Source organism: Boleophthalmus pectinirostris, unplaced genomic scaffold (assembly GCF_026225935.1).
Source record: "Boleophthalmus pectinirostris isolate CB_2022bp ecotype Guang Dong unplaced genomic scaffold, ASM2622593v1 HiC_scaffold_15, whole genome shotgun sequence".
Taxonomy (NCBI): Eukaryota; Metazoa; Chordata; class Actinopteri; order Gobiiformes; family Gobiidae; genus Boleophthalmus; species Boleophthalmus pectinirostris.
Window position 1 is genome coordinate 33534473 of NW_026571070.1, and position 20503 is coordinate 33554975.

Here is a 20503-nt window from a genome sequence, read left to right on the forward strand (position 1 = left end):
TCTAACTAGAGGATAGGTGAGCGATATTAGGCTGTGGCCAGATGACTGTACATGAGCTCAGAGTTCAGAGTCAGTCAGGATGTATGTAGTGTGTGCTATAGAGCGAGCACTTCCTTTGTGAACCTCACAAAAGTGTTCCTCTGTCTGAATTCTTCCTCACACAGGCAGAGCAGGCCACATGTGTCATGTTTTCCTCTAGTGTATGTTTGTGTACTGCCCCTAAAGGGCGGGCCCTGCTCTTCCTTATTTGGAGTGAGGAGGGGAGGGGAAGGGAGGGGGCGGTCACATGGGTGCACGGCCGTCTCCAAAGCGATAGGAGCAAAAACTGAAGTACAAAGTAGCCTCTTCCATCAAGACAAAAGTACAGAGACTGGAGCTGAACAAAGCGCGAGAGGAACAGGAGCGGACAAAGCACAGGAGATAAGAGCAGGACTGACTGCCTGCACATGGTGGAAACATGCCCACCAACTTCACTGTGGTCCCGGTGAAGGACGCCAGAGGAGCCCAGCGCAGCCCCACGGAAGACAACGTGCTGAGGGAGGAGGATGAGGAGGCTACAGGTGAGTGGGCTTGTCTTCGCTCTTATCACAGCTGTGGACCCATGTGTGAGCCGTGTGTGCTGCTACTGCCCTCAGGAAACTTCTAGACCCCCCTGACCATCTCATTCAAGCCACTCATTTGGATCTCCTGCCCTCAAACATCTACTTTGTTTAATCCCCAAGGAAGACAAAGAATGTTTTGACCACTTCTTACTTTCTGCGCTCAAAGGACGTGTCCCCAGAGGCCAAGAGGGAAGTTGGCATTCCCCTTATCTCTCCACACATGCCTGAGTAATAAAAGACTAATGAATGGCTTTGAATAACAGGGACACACCACACTGTTTAACTTTTGGAAACGTGTTAAGATGTATTTTTGAGATTTGACCCACACCTCTGCTCTTGTCTTGTTCCATGGCAGTAGCATGGATATTGGCTGCAGTGACATACATGCCTTGTAGAACATTATGTCCTCTTATCTGTCTCTGAGATGCTACTGGACAGTAGGTGACTGTAGCACAGTGATAAGAACCAGGTTAGATGAACTCCAACTGCTTATTTGACTGCGATTTGTTTGAACTTTGTTGTCGAATAACATTAAATGACTAGATAGGGTGAATATCAAGTGTACTTAAATTTAAAGGGCCTATATTACGTTATTTACTCATCTGTGTTACGTTTCCTCATCACAAACAGACCTTATGTGTTGTGTTTTGTTTCATTCACATTCAACACACAAAGCCTGCAGATTTAGGCTGAGTTCTCTCAAATGGAAAAACACTCTGTTCCCCCTTGTGATCTCATGTGGTAATACAGAAAGTGCTCTACTATGTTTTTAAACTACACACACCTTCACTAGAATCATTTGGATGATTTCAGCTCTGGAATTGTCGATCTCTACAGAACTAAAGGTAAAACAAGCTGTTAACCACCACTACATGACATCACAAGGTGGAACAGAGCATTTTGAGCTTTGGAGATGTAGACAGACTAATAATAAAGAGTTACTCAAACATGTGTGAATGAAACAAAACACAACTCCGGGTCTGCTTTTAATGAGGAAACAAAGTATGTCACTTTTTGGTTGGGGGTCCAACCACCTGCTTGTTTCTCAGAATATATCATTGCTCTGCCTGGAATGTTCCACAGTATGACTTTAAATAGCTCTACTAAATATTTACTGAATCACAGGTGCTTTTATTGCTCAAAAATACCTGCAAAAACAGACATTTTGACTGTGAGCTGACCTGTAACTTGGTCTGGTTTGGTCTACATGAAGATAGAAAGGTTTAATGCCATAGTGTGAAACATTTCAGACAAAGCAACAACATCTCCATGCAGAAACTCATTTTACGGACCCTCCACCATAAAAGTTAGGCAATGCACCTTTAATTTAGCATAATATGGAACCTTTAAATTGTTTCCTGCCACATGCACAGACTGAGTGACAGTTAGACGCTCGTATCTGGGGTTATACCGAGGTCACAGAGTTCATTTTTAACAAACTCCTGTCTTTTCTGTACTGCACGCTTCAATTTGATGTGTGGAGCTGCAATTACGGCGCATGCTGAGAGCGAGTTTATAGACTGCAGGAGACTGGCCTGGTTGTTCCATTTCACCAGCAACTACGTCAACGAACACTGAACGCTTTTGGAGACAGATGGAATCGCAGTGTTTTTCTGACAAACATGCGCACATTTTGAAGATTAGAATTATTTTCAGAGTTTAAAGAGTCTAAAGTTGTATTACAGGTGGTTTTATAGCGCAAAAATCCATAGAAAAGCAGGCGTTCTCTGACTGTGAGCGGAGTTTCCTCTCTGCTGACCGGAAACTTTGTCTGGTTTGGTCTATATGAAGATAGAAAAGTTTAATGCCATACTGTGAAACATTCAAGACAAAGCAGTAACATCTCCACGGTCTGTCTCATTATAGATAGTCTTCCATTCTTGTATTTATTTTTTGCAGTTTGTGTTTTTAACCATATTTTACATTTGGAATATTTTTAGATAATTCTATTTAAGTGGTGATCATTTATTGTCTATATTTAATTAAGGTGATTTTTCTTTTAGTTTTTTAAAGAGGGCATCTGAAGTGCAGGGACATTTCAGAACATTTTTTTTTTTTGTCAAAGCTGAATTAGCACTTGTGAAAGATGAGATTGTTTGCGATTTGCAACTATTCAATTTGGATTTGAGAGCTCCTAAAATCACTGAGCTGGACTTTTTTTTTTTTCATTTTGGAAGTCAAAGTCCAGACAGATGGTATAGGCCGGTGGTGGCTGTGATTATGTTTGGAGAGAGCTGATAGCGGGATAAGAGCCCGAGCTGAGTGGGTAAACGGAGTCATGTAGCAGTCACTGGTATTGATTAGGCTCTGGCCTGCTTCCCGTTGGCTGTGTGGGGGGAGGTGAAGGACCCCACCCCCATGTTGTCATCTCATGTACTCCAGCTGCACTCTTCCTCCTCCCCGGCCTTTGTCCTTTTCACATGGAACTTTTGGGTTTGTCTGAAGAGATGTTTTTCACTCACTTTAAAGGGCTTGTGTTACGCTGTTCTCTGATCTGTTCTAATGTTGTTTCCTCATCACAAACAGACCTGGAGTTGTGTTTTGTCTCACTCACACACGTTTAACACACAAACCCTGCACATTTACACTGAATTCACTCTGTTCCACCTTAATGTCTTGTGTTAATACAGGAAGTGCTCCACTGTGTTTTTAAACTCCACACACCTTCACTAGAGTCTGGAGGATTTGGATGATTTCAGGCTCTTGAATTACAGTTCAGTCTCCACTGAACTAAAGGTAAAATGTAGCTGTTAACTTGCAAACTACAGCTTCATGACATGACATGACATGAGGTGGAACAGAGTGTTCGGTCGATATGCATGTGTCCCTTCATGCGCTTTGTGTTGTTATTTATTTTGGTCTGAAAAAGAAACAGCTATTGCAGCGTCCTCCTCAGACACAGCAGAAAACAGCTCCACAGAGACTTGCAGCTGAAATCTTCTAACAGAGATGGATTTTATCTTTCACTCACTTTTTATTTTACACTGATAGACTCAGGAATGACAAAGATATTCAATTTTCAACACTTTAGAATCACTTTTGGCTTTATATTGGCTTCAATCAAATATACACACATGCAACGTGACTCGTGATATGCTCAATCTTTTGATCAGACTCTCTCTCATAAGTTTTAGTCAGAAAACGGTCTGTTGAGACAATTCTTTGTAGTTTGAGTGTTCAGAAAGAGGATGGGAGAGCACAGTGTGTCTGTAAAACTGTAGCAGGGCAGTGGGAGGGGCTACGTACTGTCTCTGCTGGACAGGTCAGTGTTGGAGGAGCTACATACTGTCTCTGCTAAATGGGTCAGTGTGGGAGGAGCTACGTACTGTCTCTGCTGGAGGAGGCAGAGCAGCGCTGACACAGGCGTGTGACACAGTGAGAGGAGAGACAGATATAATATATTGTAAAATATAAACCAGTCTGAGAAAACTCTGTTCTTGTTTTCACTGAATAAACATTCTGAGCTGTGAATCATTGAACCAAATGAACTAAACACTTCCCATAAAAGTGTACAGTAGTTCTACTGTAGTGGATGTAATGTTTCATGAACATCATAGTGTTATTATATTATTGTCATTAGCAGAATAAACTACATGAGATATTTTTTGTGTGTGTCTTAAAACAAATTGAAATTGACTTGATATCATGGCAATATCTCATCTCATGGAGATATGTATTAAATCATGGGTAAACTGTATCGTCACATCTCTAGTATAAATAAATAAAATTACTCAAACATGTGTGAATAAAACAATGTACAACTCCAGGTCTGTTTTTTTTGAGGAGCTAACAGCATTCTAACATGACTTAAAGCTCACAAGAGTCCATTTGACATAATATAGGACCTTTAGGAGAGTTGTTGTTAAAAGCTCTAAAAACTTGATTTTGTAGGTTAACTGTTTGTCCTCCTCATTTAACCGCTCAAAGTATTTAAAGCAATTTGAAAAAAAAAAAAAGCACCAGAATCACACAGAGCGGCTTCATATGAACATTTTAATACTAAATTGCCGAGCCTGACAGCAGCAGTTTGCAGAGAGAGGGAGTGTTTTTCACTAGAAAGTGAATTGGAGTTGACGGAGCCGGATGTGCTCCTGTGCTCACTTCCTGTTTGGAACGTGGTGGCTAGCAGGTTAGCTCTGTCTGTTTACAGGCAATGGTCCACTCCTAATAAATGACATTATGGTTAGAACTGCACATCAGAGTATATATGTGTCTGTTTGTGCTTCAGTAATCATTCATGTTTTTATGATTTAATATTTACTAGATATTACAGTCTCGTGTGCTGATTAAGAAAAACACAACATGTACACAACAAGCAGCTCGGTCAGTGGAATTAACATCGCACTGAGACTAATGATTTACCTTTTCATTAGGCTAATAAAAATCATCTTCTCCATGACAACAGTGACTAGCCGCTCCTGAGAAGCGTGCTGCGGCCCGTATTGTTTACAGGCAGCGGGTCAAAAAGACTGACTCACTCTGACTCCAGCCGGACATTTTCCACAGGCTCAGGATGCCAGGGCAGGTTTAGAGCCGCACAATACTCCGCTTACAAATGACAACGCTGGTGGAAATTTATACTAAACAAACACAGTGACTGAAGACTTCGAAGTACAGATTATTTACTACAGATGTAACAATAACCAAAATATCGTCTCACAATAATATCAGAGGCCATCACCAAATATCGAATCACAAGTCTCTCTGCTTAAATGAATAGTTATGGTGATTTTTATTGTCCTTCTTTGTGATTTTATAATGTCTTTCTTATTCTGTAAAGCACTTTGTATGACTTTGTGTATGAATTGTGCTGTACATATAAACTTGCCTTGCCATGGTGCAACAAAAGCAAAAACAGATGGAACTACATAGACCATGATCCTTTGATGCTGTCAGTGCAAACAGCTTGAAGAAAGAACTGTTATTAAGCACTTTTAAATCTTAATTCTACATATACAGTACAAAAGGCTTTTTAAAAGGAAAAAGTAGCATATTCAAAATTTTGTAAGCCTCCACAAAATATTGCAATAGATTTCAAACCATGAGATGCATGTCATGAAAATATCATATTGAAGGATTTTGATATCACTATTATTTTGAATTAAGTGTACTATTTTTAATATATCCAAAAGTGTGACAATACTATAACTTCAAACTGAGTCAATAGTGATTCTGATACCCTGATGAGAAGATTAATACAAATAAAGAACAACAATAGAATGTGATTTTTAACATAAAGCTGTAGTACTTTTCTTTTTTTTGTCACTTAATTTGTATTAACTATTTTATACAATAACATTACAAAAACAAAACAGGTACAGTCGGCAAGAAATGTAACATATGTCTAGGTGGGGAAAAAATAGATATATATATAAAAAGGGGGAATATATCTATATCTATCTATATCTCTATCTATCTATCTCTATCTCTATCTATCTATATAATCTTTATGATTTACACACATATATGTACACACATCACTCATACATGTTCCCCAGGAATGCTATTGTTTTGTAAGTACATAGCTGGAGCAGCCCTATTTATTAACTAAATTAAACTCTCCGATATTTAGACCATTTAGCCCATCTTGCCTAATAAACATCAGCTTGGAGCCTTAGCATGTATGTCAAACATTCCATTTTATGAGTTTCTTCAACAATTTTTAACCAGTCTTCTAGCGTAGGTGGATCTGGTTGAAGCCATTTACGTGTAATTGCCTTTTTTGCACAGGCACAAAGGATTTTGAATAAATATCTGACATTGTTTGGTAAATCTGGTACATCTCCCATGTATAGTGTTGTCACATTTTGAGTAATCCTGAAACCAGTTATTTGTCCAATTGTTGAACCAACATGTGTCCAAAATGTTTTCAGTTTCATACAAGACCAAAATATGTGGGTATGGTGAGCTTCGTTATCTCTGTAGTACTTTTCTTTTCCCGTGATACTCAGCTCAACATTCTAAAAACATTCAAGAAAGTTTCATCTCTGTCTTGTCAATGGGACTTTTTAGTATGCTCTGCTTAAATGAGTGTCTAGTTTCAATATTACTTTTAGTATCAATTTGTATCTGATGATCGATACTTATGACAACCTTATTTACAACCCTAATTTCAACTGGTCAGTAAATTTGTGATATCTGATATGAGAAAAGTAAAGTCTTTATTCAGATCCTCTAGAGTTGTTTGGCTTAGTTAATACTAGTGATGCACAAATATTGAAATATCGATATATCATATTGTTTAATGTGATGATACAGTATCCATATCGTGGGATGCTGTATCAATATATTGCCAAGAGTATTTTTTGGTATATTTTAGTAAATTATTTTGTTACAGCACTTCAAGTTTTGTTGTTTGTTCAGAGGAAGGAAACTCATTTATGCAACACTTGTCATTTTCACTGTTTTGAGGATTAAAATGTTTGTTAAACCTCTTCTTGTGCAAAGTTCATATGAAACACAAAGACTTTTCACAACCACAGTTTTTAGTATTGAATTGATTTGAAATACATTGTATCGAATCAAAAACTCACTGCACTGAGATAGGTATCGTATCGTGGCCTGTGTATCAAGGTATGTATCGTATTGTGGTCTGTGTATCGTATCATGGCCTGTGTATCGAGGTATGTATCGTATTGTGGTCTGTGTATCGTATCATGGCCTGTGTATCGAGGTATGTATCGTATTGTGGTCTGTGTATCGTATCGTGGCCTGTGTATCGAGGTATGTATCGTATGTGTATCGTGGCCTGTGTATGTGTATCGTATCGTGGCCTGTGTATGTATGTATGTGGTCTGTGTATCGTATCGTGGCCTGTGTATCGAGGTATGTATCGTATCGTGGCCTGTGTATCGAGGTATGTATCGTATTGTGGTCTGTGTATCGTATCGTGGCCTGTGTATCGAGGTATGTATCGTATCGTGGCCTGTGTATCGGTATGTATCGTATCGTGGCCTGTGTATCGAGTATGTATCGTATGTGTATCGTATCGTGGCCTGTGTATCGAGGTATGTATCGTATTGTGGCCTGTGTATCGAGGTATGTATCGTATCGTGGCCTGTGTATTGAGGTATGTATCTTATTGTGGACCGTGTATTGAGGTGTGTATCGTATCGTGGCCCGTGTATTGAGGTATGTATCGTACTGTGACCTGTGTATCGAGGTATGTATCGTATCGTGGCCTGTGTATCGAGGTGTGTATCGTATTGGCAACACGTTAATGATACCCAGCCCTGTTGGTCAATACGTTTTTCATACTCTGTCAGAAAAGTAAATGTCTTTATTCAGATTCTTTAGAGTTGTTCGGTTTGGCTTAGTTAATAATATTGATGTAACAATATCAAAATCCCTCAGTGTGATATTTTCACGATATGCATCTCACGGTTTGGATATTTATTGCGGTGTTTTGTGTAGGATTACCAAATTGTGAATACGCTACTTTTTCTTTTTAAAAGCCTTGGAAAAGCCTTTGGTACTGTAATAATATGAAGAATTTAAATTTAAAAGCGCATAATAACTGTTACTTCTTCATGTACTCTGCACTAACCCAAAGGATCATGGTCTATGTAGTTGCACGATGTCAAGACATGTTTATTTGTACAACACAGTTCATACACAAAGTCATTCAAAGTGCTTTACAGAATAAAACATTAAAATCACCATAACTAGAGTGACTTGTAAAGGCCTGTTATATTATTGTGTGACTTTTGACGATACAGTTTATCGATATTTCAGTAATCATTAAATCCCTTGTTAATAAGAAGCAATTGGCTGCTACCCCCAGGACCTAAACCTGCTCTTTATTTACATCATTCACAATCGCAATGGTTAAATTCATTTATATTTTTTTCCCTTTCAAAACAACTCATCCTAACAAGCTGTATTAATACTTTGCGGCTGATGGCATCACACCCCCAGGGACTGCTGATGACAAACAGAAGCACTATGCTGTTATAAGCCCTGATACTCAAGTTAGACTTAATCCAAGCTTTATTTTAACTCTGTCTGCCCAGAAAGAGCTGACTTAGTTGGAACTACAACAGGTGAGATGATGTCAGATTTTAAACAAGTCTTTAGCCAGTTTTTCAGTTAGTCTCTCTCACCTTCTTGTTGAAAATCAAACCCCTAAACTGGACCATGAATTGCAGCTTAGTGAAAATGTGTTGTTTACATCCATGTCGTATTTTTTTCTTGGGTTTTCAGCACGATGTCACTGCAACATCTCAATAGTTCTTTGTATGCAGGCCACATGCTTTACTAACTGAACTCCATGTGTGCAGACATGAGATTTTCAGACTTGTTGATGTCAAAAAATGTATTGACTAGGGATGGGCATGATTAGTCGATTAATCGATAATTGATCATTAAGAATTTCATCGATTACGTTCATTTTTAATCGACAAACCGAATGTATCTTGCTGTGCATAACGTAGGGTGACCAAACATCTGTGTCAGGGGACGAACTGGGGTCTGTACATGTAGCTCTCTGCACTCAGAAGGAGCGAGACACAAACAGTTGGTCAGTCTGCAACATGCCCAAACACAAATGTGTATTTAACAATGACTTGTACAAGAAATTCCACGCTTTCTGTTCCGGTCAGGACAAGTGTAAGTCCATGTGCACAGTGTACAATGCAGCACATACATGTCGGTGTCCAGTGGGAAAAAGTTCACCAGGACACCGAAAACATGAAAAAGTTTTGCCAGGTGAGAGTCGCTCAATGTGGATGACGAGTCCCCACCTCCCACCCCCCGTACGGTGTCCTGGTTTTGACAAATGCAAATATGGTCACACTAACCTGTATTCACCTGAGTCGTGCCACATCAGCGCTCAAGAGCTGTTTTTTTTCTTCGCTTAGTTTATGCAAATGAGTCATGAGGTTTTAAGTTTTGTTTCTGTGAGAGTTGCGCAAAACTGCATTAAACACATTTTAATGTCAAACAGCTGATGTGGCTCTAGAGTGGTTATGGTTTATATGTTGTAAAGTTGAATTTATCTATGCAGATTAGTAGTGCAGATAGTAATAATAATGATGATCATTTTGATATAAAAACGTTAATGATTAATCCATAATCGATCGTTAATTCTCTCAACGATCGATTAAGAAAATTTAATCGAATGCCCATCCCTAGTATTGACTGTCATTCCCACCGCGTAAGAGCAGCTTTCTAAAAACATGAGGATTTCTTCTTATTTGAACATAACTTTTCAGACTCGTGTAGTTTTTTTGTTTTTCATTTGAATTGCTCAGAGCAGACCCTTCTCGTTGTCACGCTGTTGTTGTGACCATTACTCATAGTCCAGTTTGCTGACCGACCATGTGGAAGCAAGTCATACATGTGCTCCATGGAAACGTAACCGTGCAGCTCTCACAAACACCACCACATTCTCTGCTCTCGGAGGCATTCTTCCACCTTTAAGACAATACAAATGTGGTACTTTTTGGTTGAAGGCCCATCATCTGCTTGTTTTTATACATATGTCATTGCTCTGCCTGGAATGTTCCACAGTGTGACATTAAATAGCTTTATATTTGTTCAATTACAGACGTTCTGACTGTGAGATCTGACCTGTAACTTGGTCTGGTTTGGTCTCCATGAAGATAAAAAGGTTTAATGCCATACTGTGAAACATTCCAAACAAAGCAATAACATCTCCATGGATAAAAGCATTTTGACGGACCCTCTACCACAAAAGTTACACAATGAACCTTTAAGACAATGAAAAACTAACTGATTGGAGTGACTCAAAGTTCCTCCTCATTTATCTTATGCCTTCTGAACATCCTAAATATTACATTACATACAGAATGCACTTTTCACTTTCAGAGGCCACAGCCGAGTTTTACAGTCACTCTTAATGTTAACGACTTCCTGATTCTTGGACAAAAACACTATAATTAGATGCAGCCAGGACACAGCAGACTTATTTTGACCTCAAGAGCTGCTTATACACTAGATCTGTACTGGGATAAGACACATTTTACTTAAATACATGGAAACAAATCTGGGACAAATTTGGACTGAACTGTGTTAAAGTTAGAGCTGCTTGATTATGGAAAAAATCATTATCACGATTATTTTGGTCAATATTAAAATCACGATTATTCAAACAAATATTTTTTACACAATGCCTTTATTCAGCATTTCTCTTTCTCAAAAAAAAAACAAAACACATTGTCATTGATGATTTATGCAAAACTTTCAAACTAAAAATAAATACAGGCTACAAATCTGAACATTAGAGCAGTTTTGTGATGTTTAAAACATAAAATGAATCAAATAAACTTTGAACATGAAATGTAACAAAAATGAATGAAAAATGAAACATAAAAAAATGAAACATAAATGTATCCAAACTAAACGATATATCCAGCTGTTCTACAATCTCTATAGTCAAAAATAAAATAAATATACTTATTTATATGAAAATATCCCAAAATGAACTTTGTTAAGCTTTAATCATTTTAACTCGATGATATGAGTTTGGAGATCGTTTGACACACAAATTGAAATCATGATCAAAATTGAATTAATTGCATAATCTTAGTTAAAGTGATTCTTTCCGAACACTTTATGACCATATTTTTTTATCTTAACAAAAATAACAGGCATATTGAATACAGCTGATGGTAAATGAGATTGAAGGTGGTATGATTACTTCCTGAAGGACTTTTTGAGGCCTTATCCCAAATTATATATTTTAATTTCATTTATTAATAATTACAGTGGCACGGGTCCTCATTTTTAAAAATTCGGCTATTACACAATGTATTGAGTAATGATCTTTTTCTCAGTATTAAAACCTTTAAATAGTATTATGAGGTCACCAGTATATAAGAGGAAATGTGTCCTCATGTCCACAGGCCTCTGAGTGTGGTCCACGTGTTCACTGACTGTCCAGCACTTCCTGTTTGTGTGTGCTCAGGTCTGGATCTGTTTAGTGCCGCTTTACAGTCCATCCCGTCTCTACCAGGGCGTCTGCTGTTCCTCTAAAGCTCCATGACTTCTAATGGGCACAGATACTTCCTTGTCAACTCTTGTATCATGTGATTTGTAGGGAGGAAGTACTGTCACTACTGTGCACTAAACTGTGTACCAGTATGACCCTTCGCTGTTGCTTCATACCTCCATGTTTGTTTTGGAGGAGGTCTGCTCTTCTGATAGTATTGAAGGTGCTCTAGCTGATTTTCAGTTGTTTTCACACATGTTGCTGCGCACTCTGGACCGACCAGAGTGTGCACGAGATTCACTTCTGTTTAATTTACTTTTTGGTCAGTCTTGTTCACATATTCACCCTAAACACACACCATGAGTGGAGCCACACATACGTGCACAAGCAAACACAGTGAACGCAGACAGACCTAGACTCGCCTGCGCAGACAGACCCAGACACACGTACGCAGACAGACCCAGACTCGCCTGCGCAGACAGACCCAGACTCGCCTGCGCAGACAGACCCAGACACACGTACGCAGACAGACCCAGACTCGCCTGCGCAGACAGACCCAGACTCGCCTGCGCAGACAGACCCAGACACACGTACGCAGACAGACCCAGACTCGCCTACGCAGACAGACCCAGACGCACGTACGCAGACAGACCCAGACTCACGTACGCAGACAGACCCAGACTCACGTACGCAGACAGACCCAGACTCACGTACGCAGACAGACCCAGACGCACGTACGCAGACAGACCCAGACGCACGTACGCAGACAGACCCAGACGCACGTACGCAGACAGACCCAGACGCACGTACGCAGACAGACCCAGACGCACGTACGCAGACAGACCCAGACGCACGTACGCGACAGACAGACCCAGACGCACGTACGCAGACAGACCCAGACGCACGTACGCAGACAGACCCAGACGCACGTACGCAGACAGACGCAGACGCAGACAGACCCAGACTCACGTACGCAGACAGACCCAGACGCACGTACGCAGACAGACCCAGACGCACGTACGCAGACAGACCCAGACTCATCTGCTCACCTGGAATGACACCGGCCCAGCACACCGCTCTTGGAGTGAATGCTCTTTTACGAGTGACAGTGTTAAAACAACCTTATTCTTAAAAACATGAACAACACAGCTAGTTCATTAGATCACTGCAAACTGTTTACAACACAGGTGTCAAACATACGGCTACTAAAATATTTAAATTCTATTTTTATTAAAATCTTGTTAATTTTCTGTGGTGTTTATCACAGCAGCGTCTCCAGCGTCTCTGTACGTGGCCCCTCCCACCAGAGCAGCACAAATGAAGACTTGTCTCTTTCCAAACGCTCTTAAAGGACGATCGTTTTGACTGTTGACCGTGACACCCTCATCAGCAAAATGTCGAAAATGAGAAAAGTGGAGCTGAGTGCAGGATTTTCCAAGAAAAATTTACTTATTCCTATTTACATACAAGTTCATGTTAAAACATTGTGCTGAAATTGCATTTTTCTTAAAGTTTCAGGTTGTTCATAATATTATAATATTCTGTAAAAGAAAGAGTTCATCAATTAAAAAAGATTTCTGTAATAGATTTGTGTTTCTCTGCACAAATATTAGAACTTATTGTTATTTTTGGGGTTTATATGACATGAGTTTTCTGATCCGGCCCCTTTGGGATCAAAGTTGGTTGGATACAACTCCCGGACCAAAATGAGTTTGACACCCCTGGTTTACAAAGTTCTTCCTCACTTAACTTATGCATTCTGAACATCCTAATGACTCACCATGATGAGTTTGTCAGCACTTTTGACATCTGTGAGAGGAGAGCAGAGTGTTGCCCCTGACACAGGGCCTTTACAATGTGATATGACAGTTCAGAGATAAGAATGCTGTTGTTTTCGTGCTTATATTAGCTCCTGTTTGACTGTCTGGCCTCTTCTCTGTTGTTATCATCTACACTTGGAAAATACATTGTGTTTATCATAGATCCTCTGCTCTGCTCAAATCTCTGAATCATGCCACTGTTGCATTTTAGTCCAGTTTCAGTGTTTGTTATCGTTCAGCTAATTTCACATCACTAACTTATTTCTTTAACCACATTTGAACTTAGCTTATGTTCCCATTTCACTTCCTGTTTTGGGAATTTGTCTTTGGTGAATAATTTCACACATAAACATCTTATGTTTCAACTAGGGACAGGCATTCGATTAAATTTTCTTAATCAATCGTCGGAAGAATTAACGATCGATTATCGATTAATCATTAACGTTTTTATATTAAAATGATCATCATTATTATTACTATCTGCACTACTAATCTGCATAAATAAATTAAACTTTACGACATATAAACCGTAACGACTCTAGAGCCACATCAGCCCGTTTGACATTATAATGTGTTTAATTCAGTTTTGTTCAACTCACAGAAACGAAACTTAAAACCGCATTGCTAATTTGCATAAACTAAGCAAAGATAAAACTACAGCTCTTGTGTCGCTGATGCGGTCAACTTCTGTCGAATTAAAAGGCATGACTCAGGTGAATACAGGTTAGTGTGTATGTCAAAACCAGGACACCGTTCGGGGGGAGGGAGGTGGGGACTCGTCATCGACATTGAGCGACTCTCACTGAAACATATCTGCTGCTTTGTACACTGTGCACATGGACTCACACTTGTCTTGAATGCAACGGAAAGTGTGGAATTTCTTGTACAAATCATCTTTAAATACGCATTTGTGCTTCGGTATGTTGCAGACTGACTGTGTCTCGCTCCTTCTGAGTGCAGAGACACATGTACAGACCTGTTTGGTCACACTACGCACAGCAACCTACATTCGGTTTGTCGATTAAAATTAACGTAATCGATGAAATTCTTAATGATCAATTATCGATTAATCAATTAATCATGCCCATCCCTAGTTTCAACAAGGCTTATGTAATAATGTTGACAATTTTGTCTTTTAAATGTTTTATTTTCACTTCAGCCCTCATTAAGCCCGTCCTCTCCCCATAAATCATTTCACTAACAAACAACATTCTAACAGCTGGAATGCTTCAAAGGGTCTAGATTACACTCTTTTCTGATGTTCTAATGTCGTTTCCTCATCCCAAACAGACTCTGAGCTGTGTTTTGTTTCATTCACATGTTTAACTCAAAAACCTGCACATTTAGTCTGTTTTTCTCTCAAACTGAAAACACTGTTTCTCCTTGCAATTGTTATTAAGTGGTAATGCACCAAATGCTCCACAGTGTTTTTAAACTCCACACACCTTCACTAGAATCATTAGGATAATTCCAGGCCTGGAATTGCCAAACTTTGAAGTTCTAGTTTATTGTTTTAGCCTCATTGAAACTGCGTCACCCTTCCACCAGCAGATATGGGAGTCAATCTCAACTGCACAAAAGCTAAAACTAAAAAAATAAAATGAAATAAAAGCAACAATTTATGTTTACTGCAGAGGTATTGAAGTGTAAATCCGTTGAATAGAGGCTAAAATGGCTGTTGTGTAATGATGCAGAAGAGCTCAAACATGAATGAAGCAAAACGCAACTGCTTTATGTTTATGAGGAGGTAACAACATTCTAACATGGCCGCTCACATGAGTTAAGTTTGTGTAATATAGAACCTGTAACAAGGTTTACATAATGCTGTAGACACTTTTATTTCTACTTTTTACGCTCTACTTTTTTCACTTCAGTCCTGACTCTCCCACCCCTCCCCCTCTCTCTTATCCCTCAGTCGCAGCTCCTCTGTCCATGTGCCCCCTGATAACACACATGTACTTGTACTGTTGAGGCCCGTCTGTGGCCGAGCGAGCCTGTGAGCCTGTGGTCCGTGTCTCTCTCTCTCTCTCTGTGTGTGTGTGGGTGTGTGCTTGTAGCCTGGCTGTGGTTAGCTCCTCATTAGCCCTCCTCTCCGCTTAATGCCGGGCACATAAAGCGTGTTGTCTGTGGTGTTTTTACACGGGCTCGGGGGGTGGTGTTGTCATGGTTTGGGCGTAGGTGCACATGTTGGCCGTGCGTGTGCGGGTTCCTGTGGGATTATGTAACCTTATGAAACGGACTATATAATGAGGCGCTGCTCCGGGCTGTGAGACAGTGCCCCCCACTGGCCGAGGCTAGAGCTCCGCTTCAGTGAAGTGGACATTAGAACATGAGGGATCTCTGGAAGTCTGCTCTGGTCTCATCCAGACTCGGGGGCGCACTTGGGCATGAAGAGAATGGAAATGAAATGTGATCATTTTCTCTGATCGGGGAAAATGAGCTAAACGGGGTCTCGGTGCCATGATACCTGCTCATATATAGGTCAGGCCTTTTATTTGTATGTCGTAAGACTCTTTACTGGCTACTGTTGGACAGGAACATTTCATAACATCCATCCACCCATTTTGTGTCGCAACTGGCTGGACAAAACACAATTACATCACTGCTGTTGGAAGTGAACAGTGTTTTGATTAAGAATTAGAGAATTAAAACACCTTTTTCAGTCCCTATGTCAGGATGGATTAATATGATGTATTGACAGTTCCCAAAAGTCAAATCATCTGTCAGTATCGGAACTGACAAAGTCTGATCGTGCATCCCAGTCTAAAAGTATTATTTTGTTGGAGGATCTCAGTAGTACCATGTAGCACTGTGGAACATCCCCAACTCTCCCCAGGACAGTCTCACACACACCATTTGTCTGTTTTCACAACTGCAACTAAACTAAAATCCACAATAAAGTAAAATATAAAACATATATTTATATTTATGAAAATGAATCTTTGTTTTGACACTGGTAAATATGGGATTATATCACAAATTGAACTTAAAGTGCATATGACGGGTTTTCATGTGTTTGATTCTGACTTGGTTTGGTCTGAAAGTACCTGTGCTCAATATGTATCATAGTTTTACATCAGTTAAGTGGCAGTTTGTGGAAAAAAAAGTTGAGAAAAATCCCCGTCAACATAAAGGAAGTAGTGGTGAGTTCTAAAACAGAATCCCTCTGCCTGTGTCATGAACACGGAAAACTTCATTGAGGAAAAAAAAAAAAAAATTACACACAAAGAATGCATTTTTCTGACAGTTTAAACCTTCACCCAACTAAATCAAGGTGTTGTCATTTATTTGCTTTAGTCTAATTATGTCTATTGTGCAGTTCAGACAGGTTTTGGCCCTTGTTTACATTCTGGTTGCTAGGTAACAGGTATGGAGGTACCTCTACATACTAATGTCACTCACACCTGCTGCCCGTGTCCAACAGCAAACTAAAATGCAAAATGCAATTTTGAGTCCAGTCTGAAATATAATCCTGTTAGCTATGTTTTAGTGAAATGAGGATCTAACCTGTCTGCACTGCAGCTGAAGAGAAAATTCTCTCTGCCTCTGTGGTAGCGCCTGTTTGTGTCTTCAGGTATAAACTTCAAATGAGTGTTTCTTTTAGTCACACAGGAGAGTTTGTTTACCTGCTTGACATGTTTGTTTCCTTCCTGTATCTTCGTCAGCAGCGTCACGTGATGATGATGATGATGACGATGGTGTAGGTGTAGTGACGGCACTTGTAGGCGGCTTTACTTGGTCTGTGCACCATCACGTCACGCCCAAACATGGAAAGCAGGTGAACAAACTCTCCTGTCTGGATCAAACAATCACTCGCTCTAAATCTCCCTCCCTCTCTTCCTCTCCCTCCCTCCCTCCCTCCTCCCTCTCTCTCTCTCTCTTTCCCTCCTTCTGTGTCCTTCTCCTCTTCTCCCTCCTTCTCTCTCTCTCCCTCTTTCCCTCTCTTCCTCTCCCTCCCTCCCTCCCTCCCTCTCTCTCTCTCTCTTTCCCTCCTTCTGTGTCCTTCTCCTCTTCTCCCTCCTTCTCTCTCTCTCCCTCTTTCCCTCTCTTCCCTTCCCTCCCTTTGTGTACTTCTCTTTTTCTCTCTCCCTCCCTCTCTTCCCCTCTCTCCCTTTGTCCTACTCCTCCTGTTCCTCCTTCTCCCTCCTGCCCTCCCTCTGTGTCTTTCTCCTCCTCTCCCTCCCTCTCTCCTCCTCTTCTCCTCCCTTTGTGTCTTTCTCCTCCTCTCCCTCTTTCCCTTTCTCTCCTCTCCTCCCTCCCTGTCTCCTCCTCTCCCTCTTTCTCTCCTCTCCTCCCTCCCTGTCTCGGTGCGTTACATAAGCGTGTGACCTGTTCACCTGCAGGTTTAAAGGCTTAGGGCATCATTAAGTGCGCTGCCGCTGTGTCCGTCCTGAGCTCCGAGCGCGTCCACACTTTCAGACGCCTAAATCCTCCTCACACCCTGCACCGGTGCTCCCCAACATCTGCACCGCTGCTCGGGACGCGGGACCAGCCTGGGTGCTCTGTTAGGACACTGTGACACGCTGGGGGAGAGGATACAGTTGTCAGAAGTATCGGAAATTACACACTAATCACAGACTGGGTTTTTTTTATTTCGCTCTAACTCTGTTTCAGATTTGCTCCTATAACCTAAGCCTCGATGAGCTTCACTTGACTGGAGCTATGGGCGATGTCACTCCCTCAGTCCACTTCTCTAAACAGTCTGTTCTTTCCAATGATGTTGAGGTGTATCAGAACAAGTAGAAGAGCAAACAGACCAGTATGGAACCTACCTGCACCACTGAGGAGTACACACATATAAGTCCACATCAGTCCACAGTCCACCAGCGGTGTGCAAAAATATCAATTATCGATATATCGTATCAATTAATGTGATGATGCAGTGTGGGCTGCTGTATCGATATATCACCAAGAGTATTTTTTGGTATATTTGACAAAATAATTTTGTTACAGCTACAGTTTTGTTGTTTGTTCAGAGGAAGGAAACTCATTTATGCAACACATTTGATATTTTGACTGTTTTGAGGATTACAGTGTTTGTGTTTCATATGAACTTTGCACAAGATTTCAGGATTTAGCCTTTATTTTTCAATCGTACTGAATCGATTTGAAATATATTGTACAGAATCGTATCGAATTGAAAGCTCACTGTATAGAGATATGTATTGTATCGTGGCCCATGTATCGTATCAGCAGCTTCTGAATGATGCCCAGCCTTAGACCACATGGGAGTAGAAAAGAAAGTTCTACCATTTCATGATGAAAATCACATTCTGTTGTCTAAGGAGTGAGTGATTTTTTTAAATTTTTATTTTCAGTGTCATGTCAGGATTGGTGTTGAGTCTTACTTAGTATATTTCCTCACAAGACAAATCTGTTACTTGTTTTTGCTTTGTTTAAATTTGTGGTGTTACCTGCCAAGGGACTACAGATGGAAATTAGCAGTCTTGCTATAATCTGGCATATTTACACTGCAATGTTGTAGATGTTTATTAATATGCACTGTCCCTATTAAATAAATATAAATAAATAAGATACACCGAGGACGAACTGGGACTGACACAAGGACACACACAGACACACACACACACACGGACACACACACACACACGGACACACACAGACACACACACACACACACACGGACACACACACACACACACACACACACGGACACCCACGGACACACACGGACACACACACAAAAAATCTATATCAGCCAATACCAATACTGTAACCTCTACGTCAGCCTGATCGGTTCTAATGTCGTTTCCTCATCACAAACAGACCTGGAGTTGTTGTTGTTTCATTCAGACATGTTTAAGTGAGAAATCATGTGTATTTGAACAGTGTGTTCTCAAATTGAAAACACTCTGTTCCACCTTGTGATGTCATGTGGAAGTGCTCCATAGGCCATGTTTACATGATGTTTTTTAATGCCAAATTAATTGTTCAGAATTAAATAGTTTAGAATTTAAATATTCTCCTTCGACTTTACATGGAAATAATAATTTCGAGTTGAGGTTTACATGGAAAACACGTTAAATCGTCTTTATTTAATGTGACTCAACATCTGGGGGTGGGGAAGGATTCTGATTGGACAGAGACACCAACGTATTTACGTTGACCGGAAGAAAACACACGCTTCAGCTGGTACCGGCTTTTCTGTCATCTCGGTTTGTCATTACACCACGGACACAAACACAATCCAAACTGTTTGCGCAGTGGTTTCGACGATAATTTCGCAGCAGCTGGAGAATTCCCACTCCCGCATCCCGCTCACAAATCCAAAGAGACGTGAATGAAAGTCCGAAGCCAGGACTGGTGGAGCTGGATCGTCCGGATCACGTCAGAAGGGCAACACAACGAGCATGAACTGAACAACAGACATTATTTTTAACAAGAATTAAACGTGAAACATGATCCAGGAAGAAATTCATTCAGCTTTAAAATTGGAATAAACCACCCACTTACTTCAGAATTAAGTTAAATTCTGAATAATCACTTTCATTAGAAATTAATTGTTTACATGGTCTTTCTAATGCAGAATTCGTGTTTATTCAGATTAAAATGACCTTTATTCAGAATTAAAGCTCTCATGTAAACGTGGCAACTGTTTTTAAAAGTCATACACCTTCACTAGAATCATTTGGAAGATTTCAGCCTTGGAATTGCCAATCTCTCTTGTATAGAGGAACTTGAAAACTACCACTTCATGACATCACAAGGTGGAACAGAGCATTATGAGCTTTGGAGATGTAGACAGAATACAGGATTACTCAAACATGTGTGAATGAAACAAAACACAACTCCAGGTCTGTTTGAGAAGATAAATGAAATATGTCATCATTGATTGATCACTGATTTCTCCTGTGGAGCTTTGTTGGTGGGAGGTGCTGACCAGAGCGTCACCTGTGATGATTCCTGACAGTAGTTGGGCGTTCTTCTGTTTAACACTCTTCCTCCTCTCCCAGCGCTGTGCTTTATAAAAAGTCCAGGATTACCTTAAGCTGGTTAAGTGCTTAGCTCTCCCTCCGCATGCTCTTAGACAAATGGATTAATGAGCGGCCATGACAAAGGTGGCACCGGGGTCCAGGCGCAGGCCCACGTCTCCGCCCACTGCCCCGCCC

The 20503-nt window shown here is 40.4% G+C and overlaps 1 protein-coding gene across 2 annotated transcripts in view; it reads left to right on the forward strand.

Annotated features, from left to right (window-relative positions):
* The first annotated feature begins 302 nt into the window (after nucleotides 1-302).
* slc12a7b (solute carrier family 12 member 7b) overlaps nucleotides 303-20503 on the forward strand; it is a 69272-nt gene continuing 49071 nt past the window's right edge. The window contains exon 1 of one of the 2 annotated variants that reach the window (XM_020930774.2): nucleotides 303-560. In XM_020930774.2, coding sequence (XP_020786433.1) covers nucleotides 458-560 — 103 coding nt within the window. In that variant the 5' untranslated portion in view covers nucleotides 303-457. The remainder of the gene's footprint in view (nucleotides 561-20503) is intronic. The other variant, XM_020930775.2, reaches the window with a different exon arrangement.